We start from the raw sequence: 16,817 nt of genomic DNA, 5'->3' as shown, positions 1-16,817 counted from the left end.
AAACAAATAAAAATAAAAGTAACGAAAGGTTTTTTAAAAGAAAAAAACCTAGAATATCTTATTATTTTTGCTTTAAACAGATATCTGTGGTGGCTCATGCCTATTATCTCAGTGCTTTGGGAGGCTGAAGTGGGAGGATTTTGAGCCCTGAATTGCAAGATCAGCCTGGACAACATAGTGAGAATCCATCTCTAAAAAAAAACTTTTTTTAATTAGCCAGGCATAGTGGTGTGCAACTGTAGTTCTAGCTACTCAAGAGGCTCTGGTAGAAGGATTGCTTGAACCTAGGATTTTGAGGCTGCAGTGAGCTATGATTGTGCCTGGGTGATAAAGTGAAACCCTGTCTCAAAAAAAAAAAAAAAAAAAAAAAAAAAGAAGAGGAAGAAGAAAAAGAAGAAAAATTAATCATGGATACTTTGGGATTTCAAATATTGTTTATCCTCTGAAAAACACAAACAATAATAAAAACTATGCTTTCAAATTTAATGTTTTCATGACTAAACATCTTTCCCAAGCCTCTGAAATATTGTATGTCCAAAGTATAGGGTCTAACCCATGATACACTGACAAACTAATGAGTTCCTCAAGGGGCTTCAAACCATAAAACTATAGTGAGACTTGGTTCTTGCCTCTCTATAGTGGGGTTTATAGAACTAGAGCAGTCTCTAAGGTGCCTCCCAGCTCTCCAATTCAGTGACTCAAGGAATGATGGCTGATTTAGGAAGAAGTGCTAGTCAACAGAAGGCTATATACTTATGGCAAATGCTATATACTTATATGCTAATGCATCTAAGTTTACGATCATATGTTATAAAATTAGTAATTAGGGATACCTACTAATATTCGGAACTACTCAACAGTTTACAAAGCAGTTAAATTTATAATCTCATCTCTTCCTTCTCGGTACTGCTTGCAGGGATAGGTGCTGTTGGAATCCCTACTTCACAGATGAGGAAATGAAGTTCAGTGAAGTTAAAGACAATGTCGCTGTAAGGGGTGGCGGGCTAGAACTTAAGTCACAGAACTCCAAATTCCAGGCTCCTTCCCCTACACTAAAAAACTTTTAAAGAAGCGTAGGAATGTGGGGCTCAGTGGCTCACGCCTGTAATCCCAGCACTTTGGGAAGCCGAGACTGGTGGATCACCTGAGATCAGGAGTTGGAGACCAGCCTGGCCAACACGGTGAAACCCAGCCTCTACTAAAAATACAAAAATCAGCCAGGTGTGGTGGCGCACGCCTGTAGTCCCAGCTACTCGGGAGGCTGAGGTAGGAGAATCACTTGAACCTGGGAGGCGGAGGTTGCAGTGAGATCGCGCCATTGGGTTTTTTTTGTTTGTTTGTTTGTTTGTTTGTTTGTTTGTTTTCTGACAGAACCGTTCAGGACCTGACAAAGCAGCAGCTTTTAAGAGTGGAGGAACCCTCTTCGGCTGGGGAGATCCTTACTCTCCATGGCCACCAGATGGCGAAGGCTGCCCGAGGCCCAGAAGAGAGAGGAGCCTGCAGACCCGCGCGGAAACTCTGCTGCGGGACCTGCAGGCCAAGGGCGAGGCGTGGGGTCCTCCTCCACTCCAACTGTGTGGGGAAACCTGGGTAGAACTTAAAGTTACAAAAGTCACTGTGCAAGCCCTGCTGTCCCCACAAGGGCCTATAGGAAGGGGTTCGGAGCTTTTCAAGGAGGCAGGGGAAAATTAAACTCGTGTCTGTATGTGTATTTGGTGGGAGGGGAATGCTGCCTGAAATAATGCATTGCTTCGGCGGCGGTCAGAGATCCATGTGACACGGGGGCACTTTAGGGACCATTGCTGAGGGCCTGGTTAGCATTTGGGCAGCTGAATCCTTCCCTTGGCGAACTCCATACGTGCCCTCGGCGACACACAGAGGGCTCCCAGGGTTGAAGAAGGGGGTGGATGTGTGTGTGCGCACTCGCCCACGCCTCGTGTTTTCTTTTTCATTTAAGCCGTAATAAGGAGAAATTCGATGACCAACAAGGCCGGAGTCCCATCGTCTTGTTGGGGGCGAGGGGGGGAGAAAAAAAAGGTGCCTGTAACTTCAGACTGTCCAAGAATCGCTTAGCTCCTGCGCCCAGAAGAAAATCCAGCGCAGGTCGATTTCGGGCGCGCGGGAAGCCCCGCGAACCCCAAATGTGTGCGCTGAGCCGAGGCCTCTAAGCGGTAGGAGGGAACCGACATTGTTTTCAAGACACGCACCGGTGGACCGGGTCCTGGGATTGGCTTACTGCCAGGCTGGACCTTCGGGGTTCTCATGTTTGAAAGCGTAAACTTGAGGAATGACGGCGGGGTGATGGGTATTTTATAGAGTGGGACTCAATCGTGCTCAGCAACAGATTTTTCCAAATTCCCTTTTAAAAAGAGCCTCCCAGAGCTTTCGAAATCTCCGCGGGGTGAAAGCTAAACTTTTGGAGTCGCTGTGTAGCCGGGTAGAGGACACCGCGGCGCGAGCAGGAAAGAGAAGCGACACAGTGTCCAGGCGAATGGGAAAGGAAAGATTTTAATTTTTGTTCCCACTGGTAGCTGAATGTCGATAAAAATCAAAGGGAATGCGGGCAAGTTTTTATTCCAGAGCGTTTCCATGACACCCGCAGAGATTTAAAAAATTACATTCCTCCCCCTACGCAGGTTTAATTCGGAAAGAAGAGACTGCAGAGGAGAGGCAAGACCGTGAGTCTGCTTTCACCTACGTTTAAAGCGAATCAAAGACCGCTGTAAAAAGGGAAACCGGGACCAAAAACAGATTTGGAGCCTCGAAACTCTCCATTGAGGGTTTGGAAGATACGTTGCTGCAGACTTGAAAACGGCTCCAAATCCGGGCCCAAACATGGGCTGAAAATATGGCGCGCTAATCTGCCGCTTCCCCTCCTCCCCAAGTTCTTTCTGACTCTTCCTGCCTTTCCCAGTTTCCCTTCGATACGTCTGCGGCTCCCCACTCCACCCCAGGATAGCTACTCTACATCCAGACAATTCCCAGCTTCTACACCCAGGAGGAGGAATTCTGGAACCACCCAGAGCGAACTCGTGCCGGGGCGGGGTGGGGACCGGAGGAAGGTCCTACTCCGAATTCTCCCCAGAGCAGAAAAGAATTCTAGAGGCTCCATGTGGGCTGCTTTCCCCACTTCTTCCTTTTTTCCCTCGCAAACCAACAACCGAAAAGTGGCGATGGAAAGAACACCAGTGGAAAATGGCAAATAACAGTATTTCCAACTCCTATTCAGGTCCTCTTTGCACTGCTTTTTCCTGTTGCATTGCAATTTATTGATTTCATTGTGGTTTTTTGTTTGTTTGGGGCAAGAACGGAGATGTGAACCAGGACGAGCCAGCAGACCCCCGAGCCAGTATCTCCTCCCAGCGCAGGGAACACCGCCTGCACCGGTGCATACGAAGGGACCCTGGCGGAGAATGTAAACAAACCGGGCGCCGAGCCCTTGATCTTTATTTAAATAGAGCCTTGTTTATCGGTGTCATCCTAGGAGGATTAATTAGATACATCTCTTCACAATTTGGTGTCTGACACTCCATCTTAGGAATGCCTTATCACAAGGTGTTAATTGGGGCCACTCAGCCACTTACGTTTCTATTAAACACTGTGAGGGACTTTTCACAAGTACCAGGTTCTTTTTACTGTACGATGCAAAAATATACAGGACCCGAAATAGACTAGGGCCAGAATCTGCTTTATCCCGGCAGTGATTAGCACTTTGGGGCTTTCTAGAGGGCAGAAATAGGAGAGCACTGTTTTCGAAATTCCATCGCATCTCCCAATATTCGGTGGTCGGATGCAGATGTAAGGGGGCTGTTGGGGGTGTGGGGAAGGCGCTGACCAGGATAGACGGGCTATGAGTCTCCCTTCAGGAATCTAAATCAGTCATCCACAATACATATATATTAAAAAGCACATCTTCAACGCTTTTGTCCCTGGCTCCCCGGTAAAATTCGGGGCGCCTTTGCCAAAGTGTTTTGAGCAGGCCGTTCGGAAACGCGGAGCAGGAGTTCGAGCCCCCAAGGTCACGGGTGGCGCAGGAAGAACTCGGGCCCTAGAGGGATGGAGGGGAAGGGAGACAGGACAGTCGAGGTACAAGGTCCTGGCGGCCTTAATTGGGCGCAGAAGGGGAGGAGGTCCCGGCTGATTGCTGGCCTCCCAGCAGCTAATCCTCTTAGCAGCTGCATTTCCGCGCTACACAGTTAGCAGAATGACCCTCCCGGCCAGACCTTTACCCCGGGAGAGTCCAGGAGGGGGCTGGAAAGGTTTGCAATCTGGGCCTGAAGACGTCTGCAGATAAGCCTGGCGGGACGTCTGGCTGGGGGGACAAAGGGGACCCTCCACCCCACTCTTTGGACCGCCCAGGGTTCAGCCAGGGGATGGGCTGTCCTTCGCCTTTCCGTGGAGCGTGGGCCAAATAAACGGAACTAAGCGCAAGGTGAACTGCTCCAAGGTCACTGTTTGCAGAGCGGCAGTGCACGGAACGACTGGAATCCTCCTTTGTAAGTGCCACGCCCGTCGCTAGCCTGCGCCTCAGACCGAGTCCGGGCGGAGTTTGACTGCAGCTACCGAGGCCCGCAGCCGCCGCCGGCGGGTGCGCAGTGTCTCGGTTCAGAAGAAAGCCGCAGGTGGGCGCAGAAGCTGAGCTGTGTGCAGCCCCCCGCGCCGCCGCGCCCCAGGGACCCGGAACTGGTGGGCTCTCAAAGGGCCACGGGGGTTCCCAGGGAGCCTACGTGGGCCTAAGGATAGGTGGCCCCAAGTAAGCCTAGAAAAAAGCCTAGAGAACTTAGTGGCCAGGTGCCCTGACAGAGCCTGGTCTCCAAGAACCAGAAGCGGAGGTTTTGGAGGCTTGGTTAAGTCTGATGGCAGCAATACTCCCTCCCTCGCCCCCCCGCCCCCCTCCCCCGCCCCGCCAACACCCATTGTCCAGACTTCTCAGTGGGGTAAGGAAATAGCCCCATTCCCTTTCAAGGAAAAAAGAAGATAAACAAAACATCCCCACCCCCCGCATGACTACAGTATCCAGTTAGAGATTCTAGAGCCTTCCGTGGAGGTAGGGGATGGGTGAGGCACTGTTAAAGCTGAAAACGATGGAGGAGGAAGCAAAATGAGATCTTTAAGCAAAGATGAAAACCCCAACAGCACAGAAGACAGAGCTATGCCCGTTCCCTTATTGAACCACATTTATTAAAAATGACTAAGACTGTACATAAAAATCCAAGATTTCTAAAAAGCCTATAGGAGCTGTGGTATCAGGTTTTAGTTTCTGCACGTTACCAAGTTAGGGAGAGGGGATGGCGCAAGAAGAGGATGAAATAGGAGTTTTCCTTAAACACGATTCAAGTTAGTACAGAGTAGCTGAATACATTCTTAACTATCTAAGAAGTAAACAGAATATTCCCAAATATCGCGGGGACGATGAAACTCTCCCCTTGCCCCTGCAGCTGTTAAGTGATTTGCAAATTCTTTACAAAGCCAAAGCACCAGTTTTACATTATCCCAGACACCTATGTAGACTATTTATACAATATATACCACATTATTCTACAGTGTATCTAAACACACAACTGTACACTTTTAAATTCTCTCTCTCTCTCTTTTTTTTTTGTTTTTTTTGGTGACTCCTTCCCTTGCTCTCTCCTAAGTCCTACTGACCACCCCAGCACACAGCAGAGGCCTGGCAAGTCTCAAGTGAGGCAATCCTGGACTAGGGCAAACATGGCTTGTTCCAAAAGCCGGGGGTTAAGGAATCAAAGTCACGTGAAACTATCACTTTCACAAAAGCTTTTCTTGACTCCTGGGCCTAATATCTTTTGCCCCTGGCAGAATGTAACAGCAAAATGTCTCCTGCTGAAACTGAAGGCCCAGCCCTCTTTCAGAAGCAAAACACCTTAACACTCGGCTTCTATTTGCTTAAGAATTTACAAATAGAAATGAGAATCAAAGGTTTTAATGCATTTGATAGCACTGGGCACTCAATGTTCACAGCCTGCTTCTTTGAATGGTTAGTGTCTCTCCAATAAATAAATACAGAACCTTGGATACCCTTCGAATTTTAAAATACCTTAAAGTCTTCCATTAATCTTATTTTTAAAAAATGCTAGGTCTGTTTCAGTTACCTGCAGCAATCAAAAAGCTTTGGCACCTTCTTTTAGAGAATTGCACAAAACAGGATGCATTAAGGTGGAAGGCAAACATCTTTTTGGCAACCTAGGCAAAGAAGACAACAAAAAACACCACCAAGTCCATCTGCAAAAAGTTAGCTAATTTTTGAGGTTAAAATAAATCTTTAGGGAGTTGTGTAAAAAGCATAATACCCTCCCATGCCTTTTGAGGTGTCTTTACTATACTCTTCAGCATTAATGTCCTCACACTTTATGGAGGGTGAATTTTCATTACTGGAGTTGCTAGGAGACAGCCGCCTTCGCTTACAAGCACTGGTGTATACTCCTGAATCATTGGAATCTAGAGATTTGATGGAAGGGGGTGTCTCTATCCAAGAAGAGCCAATTTCCTCTTTCACTTTCTCCTTGGAGAGCTGATCTTCAGAGAACACAGTGGGGCTTGTTCTGGAGGTCCATGGTAGTCCAGCTGCCATCTTCCTCTGGTAAGAACCTCGACCTCCCCACCCTGCCATTGCAGGAAAGGTTGGGTCGGGGTAATACCCCAGGGCATGGGATGTCTGAAGGGGCAAGGATTTAATGCCATATGGGAGCAATGTGCTAGAAGTATACTCAGATTCATAGGAACCGATGTCTAGTTTGTTGGTCCCAGGTTGCTGGACAGGCGTGACAAGCCACCGCTGGGGAGGGTTGGCCACCTCTTCGCTCTGTTGGGGTGAAAGGAGGCCGTTGGTCTGTGGCACGGTTCTCTCGCCATTATAATAGCGGGCTTGAGGTAAAGTGTTGACAAAGGGCTCCGGGAAGAAGGATTGAACGCCGTACCGACCTCCAGGGACAATCTGATGGGATCTAGGAGAATCCGTGGGAGATGGAGTTAACCTGTCATTTTCTGAAGCGGTGTACATGCTACAATATAAAGAGAAACACTTAAAAAAAAAAAAAAACCCTAATGTTGTCCCCAAACCACCTCCCAGAAATGAAACAGGCTTGTGTTGGTTATCTGTACCGAAAGTGCTGGTCCGTTGGGCTGAAACAACCAAGGCAGGAGATGCACTGGCCCATTTTAGCTGGACTCTTGGCTTATTGGGAAAAATTTCCCACCATGTAAGAAAAAGTTTCCTCCTAGGCGTCACGTATTTAAACTATAGAAAATCTACCTTTACTAGTCCTAGAACATGAAAAACTCAGATCAAACCTCTTTTGTCAATGTGATGGAAAAAACACTGGCTGTGGCAGTAGAAACCTCAGATTTTAAAAAGAGCAGGGCCTTGCTGTTTCGTGTTGTGAAATTACATCCTCTTAGTTTCAGTTTTTTCTTATGTTAAAAAAAAGTGGGGGTGGGGGAGAGTAATAATATCTGCTCTTGGTAGGATAAAAAAATGAAATATATATAAATGCAGATTCTTAAAATTTCAAGTCTTCACACAAATGCTAAGAAAACTCTTCATTTTTAAGTCCTTAACATTTCTTCAGAAATTAACACAACCCTTCTGAGAAAATTCTAAAGCAAGATTAGTAAAGGAAAAAAATTTGAAAAAATAAAAATATGTAAAAATCCCAAAGGTAAAAGCTCTTCCTAAAATACATTATCAGCAAAGTGCCTGTTGATATATGTCCTGTTCAGAGATGATCATGCAAGTTTGGATAAAAGCTGCACTTACGAATCATAGTTGTCTCTGAAGCCTTTTGCAAAGGGGTTATGATCAATCTTTAGTTGAGTTATCTAGATAGGGGAGAAAAACAGTCATTGAGTGCTTTATCATGCTGGACCTTAGCTTTAGAGACTCTTGAGATGTTTGGGGCACTCACATCGGTGTTTTGGTAGGCAGTCACTGCAATGAATTGCGTTTCTGAGAAGGTAAAGGTCTGGGTCTTTGAGGGTTCATTCAAGTCCTCTACACCATCCTCTGTAACTTCAACAATATGCAGTCGGGGTTGGTATTTGTGTAAGGATTGTAAGACTATCATCTGGAAAGAGTATAGAAAAAAAGTTGCTAAATCTAAAAAGTCTCTTAGTGGTTCAACAAAATTAGATTTTGACAAACTATGTATTTTGGTATGGGACTTCTAAATGCTCCTAACAGCTTTGTTTATTGCAATTTTAAAGTTCTCATTATTGCCCCCTCCCTTTTTTTGAAATTTAAAACATAGCTGGATATGTGGTTTTGATAGATATGCTTTCCTCTTGGTTTCCTAAATTCCCAAAATACTTCGATATTTCTGTTCTTAATAGTCAACTCACAGTTATTGAAATCCAATAAGAAAGTGAAGATGAGAAAGGTCAAAAGAACAAAAAAGGTTAGAAACAGGCGAGCAAACAGGTCACAAATGCAAATATTATAAATACAGTGAAAAGAATAGGGACTCTTATTAGAAAAAAAACTTATAGTCACAGCCAGAAGATACCCCCTCCTGCTCTGTCACTCTACCTGGGTGTTGTTGTTATTTGCGCCTTTGTTATTGGTGAGTTTTAATTTTCCGAATGAAATCTCCTGTCTCATCCAGTGGGAACCAGTATTAGGAGACTCTGGGTGAACATACATTTTGTTGCCTAAGAGAAAATGAAACAAAACACAAAACCCAAGCATATAGGGCTGTTTACAAATGGAGAAAGCAGAGGGATGTTTCTTAGTTATGGGCAAGATATAAGAGCTAGACTTACAGCTGGTCTCCCAGCAAAAGTTGCTTAAACAGGCCAGTGGAGACCAGCAGGACTACATCGATATCCCTCCCAGGCCCCTGTGCTTCCAACCTTTCTTGCACTAGGGACTCCCCTGAATGGCATTTCAGAATTTAGAAACGGAGCTAACAGGAGATGACTCTTGAAGGTCAATTTGGGGCCTTCTAAAGCTGTAAGGGCAACATCCGATGGAAGACAGTTGGACATTTATGGGTGAACTGAACTTTGGCTGGGCTTTCTGAAGTGAACATTAGAATCCCAGGAGCCCTTCCCACCTGGAGAGCTTATGACTACAAATTTCTTAAACGTAGGGATTAGGGGGAGGGGTGATGTCTTAGTTAAAGGTTCTAAATATCTATATATTGGCAGACAAGAAATCTGACTTAGCAAATTCTCCTCTCCGTCAAACAAGTACTCAAAGAAACTCATACTAACACCTCTAGGCCTCAGAATGGAAGAAAAAAAAAAGTGCTACATTTAAATGTGAGTTGTCTGAGTCGAGGGTTCCGATTTCTTCCCGCCTATTCCTCCCCGGCCCAAGCCTCTTCTCTGCTCACCCTGCATGTTATTGTCGGCTTTGCCGCAGGTCACCCATTTGCCCCCTTGGAAGCGCCAGTGGTTGGGGTCCGCCAGCACCACCTCTACGAACACATTGTAGTGGGCAGTGGGATTGAGTCCGTTAATGTTGAAGCTCAAGAAAGGAAACATGCGCCTGTGCAAGGGAATAGAACCAGAAAAATCGACTTAAATTGGGATGTCCTAGAACGCGCCCAGGCCCCGGCGGGTTCCCAGACACCTGGGATAGGGTCGGAGCACATTTAGAAGTTTGCAATGAACAGAATGCTGGTAGATCAAGTGGTCTGAAACTATGTAAAATATTTTTGAGTTGGCAACTCTTGGAAAGTGTCTTTTCAAAAAAAAAAAAGAACTTGCCCCAACATCGGTATATCCCAAATTCGCATGCTTCCGAAGGCTCATTATTCTCGGCCCTTTCAGACGCTCATTAAAATTTTTCTCCTAGAATGTTAAAAACTACTAATTTTTAAATGCACCATTTTGAAAAGTACCAGAGAACAATATTAGGTTATTCTTGTTAAACACATATATTAAAACTTTAGGCTAAAAGTCCCCTTTGAGTACCCCTCTCAGCACCCACCCCTCCCTTTCCCCAGAAGTAGCCAGTGTTAGCAGTTGGATGTATATCACAACTTTCTCGCGCACCGAACCCGAGCCAGGTCTGGCTCCAGGGCAGATCTAACCACCTACTCGGACCAAGCTTCCGAGGCCGGCGCTCTAGCCTTCACGCCCACCTCCCGGAGACGCCCCGTGGAGACCCTGGCGCCTAAAACTGCGGGAGCCCATCTACTGCGCTCAGGTGGCCAGCTCTTGAGCCTTCCCTACCGGTGGCTCCTTGCCGGCATGCAGGCATGCACCAGCATACCGCCGAGCAGGAGGATCTAACGAATCCAGCTTGTGGACATGCCCTAATTTCCATTTCCGCCTCCTCCAGGTCTGTTCAGGTGAGGATGATGGGAGGGAAAAGCGGTGTACAGCAGTAACATTGGCACCCTGCAAGAGCCGCCGGGGCACTGACACAGAGGGACACCGCATTGGAGATGCGGTGTCTACGGAGATTTATTGCGCGCGGTCAAACACTCTTAAGCACCGCGAGGAACGACTGGGTTCAGCTCCCTCATCCCGGATCTTCCCCAGGACCACACGTTCACCCTTTATCCCCGAACCCACAGGCCCCTCCACGCTGCGCTCACCTGCCCTGTTTCGTAATGATCATCTCAGTTTGGTGGCGGTGGAATTTGAGCCACAGAGGCCGGTTGCACAGGTAGACGTGGGCACGGAAGCCAGAACCTGGAACCCCCAGGCCCCCTAGTCCTCCGCAAGATCCCGCCGCTGCGGCTCCAGGGTACGGCCCGTAGAGCGGAGCCCCCTGGCTGTACTGATAGGTGCCCGGGCCGCCGCCCCCGCCGCTGCTACCGCCCGCGCCACTGCCCGCACCGGCTCCTGGGCCGAACTGCGCCCTCCCGGGTGGGCACACAGCCGCGGGGAAGCCGCCGGGGGGCAGCATGGAGCCGTAGGGGTAGCGCGCCCCGTTAGGAGCCGGGTACACAGGTCCGTGGTGCGCCCCAGCCGCCGCCTGGTACGGGAACAGTGAGCAGGGCGCAGCCAGCTCCGACCCCTGAGGCCCGGGGGACTGGAGGTAGTACCGCTCGGAGCTCAGGCTGTCCATGGAGTAGCGCGCAGTGGCCGCAGCCGCGGCGGCGGCGGCGGCGGCGGCTGCAGCGGCGGAGGGCAGCTCCTCCTCCCCGCAGGGGGAGCCCTTGCGGCCGTCCGGGGGCCCCGGCTTGGCCACTGCGGCAGCGCTGGCAAATGCGTCCCCGGCGTCGGTGTCACTAAGCATGGCCGCGGGGGCCCCTGCGCTGGCGGCTGCGGGCTCCCCGCTCACGGCCTCGCAGGAGAGACTGCCGGAAAACTTCTTGGACGCTTTGTCTAAGTCCAACTTCTGAGGAGAGGGGGCTGCGCCAGGGAGGTGGCCAGCGCTCCCGCCGCTGCCGCCTCGCGCACTCTCCAGCGGGTAGAAGTGCGCGCCAGGCAGGTTCACTGAGCTCACCAAGAGCTGCTCCCCTAACTGCATGCTTTGCAAAGCGCAGACGGCAGCTGGCTGCTTCCTCTCCTCCCGTGGCCTTATTATAAAGGCGGGATGGGGGAGCCAGCGCCCTCTTCCGAGGGGAAGGTAACTTCCCCTTCCTCCCGCGCCGGGGCTACCCACCTGCCGACTCGCGGGCCGCTACTGCGCGTACCGGCGCGCCCTGAATCCAGCGTCCTTTCCGGAAGGAAAGCGCCGTGAGTTGGAAAGCAGGAGGTGGAAACTAAACCAGAAGCCCTCTCTTTTTCCTTCCTCGTACCTCTTGCTCCTCAGGACCCCCACCCTCCTCCCAGGCTCACACGCTGGAAGAAGGGGACTTAGATCTTTGTCCCCATCCACCCACTAGCCCGCGCCTTTCTGCCCTTTTGCAATTGCCAAAGCATCGGTCAAGTTGACCACTTGGAAACTTACGGGCTGTCACTAGCTGCTTTATATATTTGCGGCCAGGGAGGGGCTTCCCGGCCTCACAGCCCGGAGACCCTCCTATTGGCTGGTGGAGGTGACACTAATTCAATTAGGCATTTACTAATTGGATCAAGTCGCCTGCGACTTTCTTTTCCTTTAGCCTGATTTTTTTTTTTTTTTTTGAGACTGCGTCCCGCTGTGATAATCAATCCTGGTGTCTGTAATTTCGCCTAAATTTAGGGGGATAAAGTTTGGGGTCTCCGTAGCAGTGTCCACCCTTGGCACATTAGTCATCTCAGCCCTCCGCTGGAAGAATGAGATGGCTGCAGCACATTTTAGAGGCCAGAGAGAGAAAGATTCTTCAAGCTGATAGCTTGCAGGGAAGCGCCACTCCTGGAGGCTGGGGAAACTGGGGCGAGTTGGAGACAGGCCCACGGAAGTCTCTTTCCTCGTCAGAAGCTGTAACTTCAAAGCACACCTTCCTCTTGTCGAAGGCAAACTCCCTGGCCTTCAACGCACAGGAACCACTTTTTGTTTGTTCCCATCCTTTTACCCAGTGGGAAAGGTTTGTAGAGAGGAAACTCGCGCTAAGCTTTTGGGATTCTGGGTACGGCCAGAGAACATTGCCATCCTCGAGGACCTAAGCTCTCAGCTTCTAAATAAGAAGCTTGGAGAGGGGAGGGTACTGGGGACAGGACAAGAGTGAAACTAAGCGAGCTAACACCCACTTCATACTCACGCCAACACACCTGCTTTCGGGGAGACAATCACTTTTATTCCCCACAACTTAAAATCCACTCTGCTCAGTTTTCCTGAATCCCGGATTCCGTCCCTTCACCACCATCTTCAGTTAGGCCTGACACCAAGAAACAAAGGTTCCCTAGCAGCCCCGCAGTTAGGATTCCCTGCGCCTCTGCTCTGCGGCTAATACAGAAGGTAGAATAATTAGTGAAATAATCAGTTTGATATTGAATTAAACTCCAGCTGCTTGTTTCTTCGCTGCGTTTCCTCAGATAGATTCAAGAGCGGGGCCGTCATATTTTATTGTTTCATTATTACAGAAGCGGGGGGCACGTTTCGTTGCGGATAAGGAGAAGCCTGAATATTCGCTGTTAATAAGCAATTACAGACGCCGCCAGTAATCGCTCCGGGAGCGCATTTTCCGGCTGAGATGTCGGGACTCTGCTTCCCCAACCGAACGCGATCACACGGGAAACTCTTCGCCCAGAACAGATGAGGTGGCCAAAGGATTGCTGAGCGCGCACACGCAGGTGTAGAACAGTGCGAAGCTTTCCAACCCAATTTTCCAACCACAGCAGCACCAACATCGGCATGTCTAGGGTCTCCGAGAACGAGGTCCTTAATGCACTTGGACTCTCCAGGGCATTTGTCACGGTTCTTTTTTTTTTTTTTTTTTGATGTGTGTGTTCGCGCGCTCGGGCGCTCGCGTGTGTGTGGTGGTGAAACCCAGGAGTGCGCGAAGATTTTCAGGGTCAAGGCACAGCCACAGGGGAGGGGGCAAGTTGAGACTACTGGGCTGGGGCGGTGGCCTTGTAGGTCCTGGGCCAGAGTGGCCAGGAGCAGATAGCCAGAAAGCTGGTACTGAGCGCGTTCTGCCCTGCGCTTCCTGCGTTTCGTGTCATCAGTATAGTTAGTGTTTGGCACGGCTATTTTGATCACTACACTGTCCATGCCTTCCTCCCCTGCTTTAGTGTTATTTTGACCCAAGGAAGTCTCGAACATTGATTGTTCAAGTAGTATAGCTCTGTGAAGAATTCATAATTGTCAACGTGGAGATCCCGTGAGGGGTACGCGAGCTCAAGGAAAGAAAGGGGCCGCGCCGCTTGGGCGGCTTTGACGACGTATCTATCCCTGGGCTAGCGGGTTCTGATTACTATTCGTGGGATCCTCCACATTATCCTTGACCTGAGTTGCAAGATGTCTAAGGGAAAAGTAGGGATGAGAAATCTCCTTAATGTGAGACCTAATCTCACGTTATTTGGAGCTAGGGTGGCCAAAGGTACATGACAGTTTTGCGCTTTAACAAAGCAAGAAGCGGGCCTCGGTGTCCCTTCAAAATGCTTTTGACTCAGCCAGGGAAGCGCTTCGCGTGGCAAAGTGCCATCGCAGGCAACAGGCATCGTTCCGACCCACTCTGGCGCGAATAACGCGGGCCAGCTGTCCCCCGAGCCACATCAGAAAGCGTTGATTTTATTCCAGCCCCAGAGCAAGCTTTTGAAAGCGCATGAGTTCAGTATGAGCACCACCTAATTATTAAATGTATACAAGATGTGTATAATTAGAATTTGTATTGATTCTTGGGGACAGGAAATTTTGGTTCATATCTACACACTTCCCCAATAAATATATTATTTTTCCCAAACTTCAAGACATTTTACATATGGAGAAGCAAAGACAAATTCAAAGAGAATAAAAATTCATTTTCTATAAAGCTACTCTAGGACCCAGGATTTTTGGAACATGGAAAATCTGTACATAATATTATATTACATATTGTATTACATCACATTTGTAAGTATATGTTACAAATTCTCTTTAAAATAATGAAAAGCACAGTTTCAGCTACAGATCTTTTTTTTCTGGCTGAAGATAAAAAAATCTCATTTAATAGTTCCTCTGTGTTAATTAGCTAATCACATTATTATTATTATTATTATTACATTTAGAATATACTAGTCTAGAATGCCTGGAGAGTTATAGATGAGCAAGTCTGTGATTTCCTGCTTGAAATGGGCTTTCCTTTTGCTAGCTCAATGTTATAGCCAGGGGAAGAGACATAAAAAATATTTTCACGTGTCCCAGCCACACTTTAAAATCCAGGCACTCCTTTCCAGAAATAGGAATAGAAAAGAAAGCCAAAGCAGAGGCTTAAGTGAACATGTCAGGCAGCACCCTCCTTAGATTGGGTGGGCAAATAACAGAGCCTTCCAGCCTGTTTGCTGTTTGATTTCAATTACACCCCAAGCTTCATGAAATCCAAATGAGACATTTATTGAAAGGTGCCTGGTTTTATGTGGCTCAACTGACAGTGTATTGGAATACATTGAACAAAAACATCAACACTGAAGAGGAAACATGGAAACCCCTTGAAACCCCAGACCCAAATACCTGCTGGATTAACTCAAATCTTGCACCTTTCAGCCTGAGATGGAGCAAGCAGGAATCTTTAAAGGCTACCAGGAAGCCAAGGCCAAGTCTGTGTGTGAATATATTAAAGATCTCACTCTCTATTGTTCTGAGGAATAATACCAACTTCATACCACTGTCTTGGTCGAAGTTATTGCCAGCTTGACCAGATGACCTCTTTATCTCTTTCTCCCCCTTAAAGGTAACCACTATCCATGCATTGATCTTCTAAAAGCAAAACTGAGAAGCATTTGGTTGGAACAGGACTATTATACATGAAATACATTTACATACATATGGATATGTTACAGAGGTAAGTTATAGATGAGTGCAATGATATATGGTTTACCTCTCCCCATGTGCCACCCACCCCCACACCCAAGGGGTCCCATATAAATGTCCCAATAAATACTATTATTTTCACCCCCACTAAAAACATGTTATCAAAACACTGTCCATGTTATTCAAACACTTTGTAAATTCTGAGCAGACTTGCTGCCGGTTCTCCTTTTAACCCTAGGAAAACATTCCAACATTAACCGGTCACCAGCGCTTTGCCTGGACTCTGGGAAAGCGTCAATGGGTTTTTTGTGGTGAGTTGGTCCTTTTACTATTTATCTATGGCCCTTTCTTTGTTGATGTTACATTTTATTTCACCATCTCAGGTTTACTCTTTGGCCCTTTGTTCTCTGATGGCCAGATCTGCCACCTCTGCTGTGCTTTCCAATGAGGGAGGGAGCTTTAATCACCGTTAGGTTGTTCATGTTTCATTTTTTTTTAAAGAAAATGTCCCGTAAGATAAAACATCTTGTTAAAGACAAGCAGTGTTGATTCTGCTGACAAGAGCAAGACACTCCCACCAAAAGTTTCACTTTTATAAGAATTTTTAGAATTTATATTTCACCATGACACTGAAATACACTGACCACTTGCTTTACAAAAAAACAAAAACAAGACGAAACAAAAAACCCCCAAACCAGAGCTACAAATGTGTGACGTGAAATGTTATATTAAACCCATGGTATTTTTTTCAACAAAAATGACCAGTTTAAACTATTATCTTTGCTCTAAGTCTATATATCTATGTTGCTAATGCACTTTGTGGTTCACTGTTAAAATATGAGGAGGTGAAGGAATCCTGAAATGGAAGTTAATAAATGAACACACTAATAGTTGCTTATTACAAAGATAAATTATCTTTTCCTAAAGATTGAATCAGTCTTTGACAATAACACAGAATCATGACTTACCTTTTTTATGAAAGTATTTTTTAAACTGCTAATGAATTTCTGTATTTAGCTGCTGTTTTATCGTCATCATCATCATCTTTTTCTTCTTCCTCATCATGTATATGGGAATATATAATAACAAGAAAAGCCACATTAGGCAAAGAAAGTAAAACACTCTCAAGAAAGTGTATTTTGGGAACGTTTGGCTAATCGTTGCTATGCTATATATGAAAGTTATACGGGGCTCCATCTATCTTGCTCATTTTTCTACCCTGAAAAGCCTGGAGCACAGTAGGTGCTCATCAATTAAATGAAAAAATTTACTAAACCTGTGTGCTAGAACAGCTAACAGAGGTCAGGGACAGTGTCAGGTCTTAGGCTTTATAACCACAAGGACTAAAGTAAATTTTTTTTCTAAGCGAAAAAGAAAACAAAGACCTTTCTAAATTAATAGACGTAATATTTTCATCTTTTTCAGACTTTAAAATATATCATTTTAAAGATCTTTTCTATCTCAAAGTTCTTACACTGTTGCATGGCCTTTGTCTGTATTTCCATGCTAAGCTTCTTCCATAGCA

The 16,817-nt window shown here is 47.0% G+C and overlaps 1 protein-coding gene across 3 annotated transcripts; it reads right to left on the bottom strand.

The window, feature by feature from the left end:
• Positions 1-5,159: 5,159 nt before the first annotated feature.
• EOMES (eomesodermin) lies at positions 5,160-11,841 on the bottom strand. 3 transcript variants are annotated; one of them, XM_055285074.2, is made up of 7 exons: positions 11,813-11,841; positions 10,566-10,901; positions 9,354-9,508; positions 8,546-8,667; positions 7,926-8,084; positions 7,778-7,839; positions 5,160-7,022 (listed from the first exon to the last, which is right to left on the bottom strand). In XM_055285074.2, exons 1-7 carry the CDS (start codon positions 11,839-11,841, stop codon positions 6,284-6,286), a joined length of 1,602 nt encoding a protein of 533 aa, XP_055141049.1. In that variant the 3' UTR covers positions 5,160-6,283. The 3 variants fall into 3 exon arrangements, with proteins under 3 accessions (XP_055141049.1, XP_055141041.1, XP_055141033.1); XM_055285066.2 differs by having other exon boundaries at positions 5,160-6,965; positions 10,566-11,814; XM_055285058.2 differs by having other exon boundaries at positions 10,566-11,813.
• Between the last annotated feature and the right edge of the window lie 4,976 nt (positions 11,842-16,817).

Source organism: Symphalangus syndactylus, chromosome 1 (genome assembly GCF_028878055.3).
Source record: "Symphalangus syndactylus isolate Jambi chromosome 1, NHGRI_mSymSyn1-v2.1_pri, whole genome shotgun sequence".
In the NCBI taxonomy this organism is placed as follows: domain Eukaryota; kingdom Metazoa; phylum Chordata; class Mammalia; order Primates; family Hylobatidae; genus Symphalangus; species Symphalangus syndactylus.
Note: the sequence above shows the minus strand (reverse complement) of the source record. Positions and strands in the feature narration are given on the sequence as shown.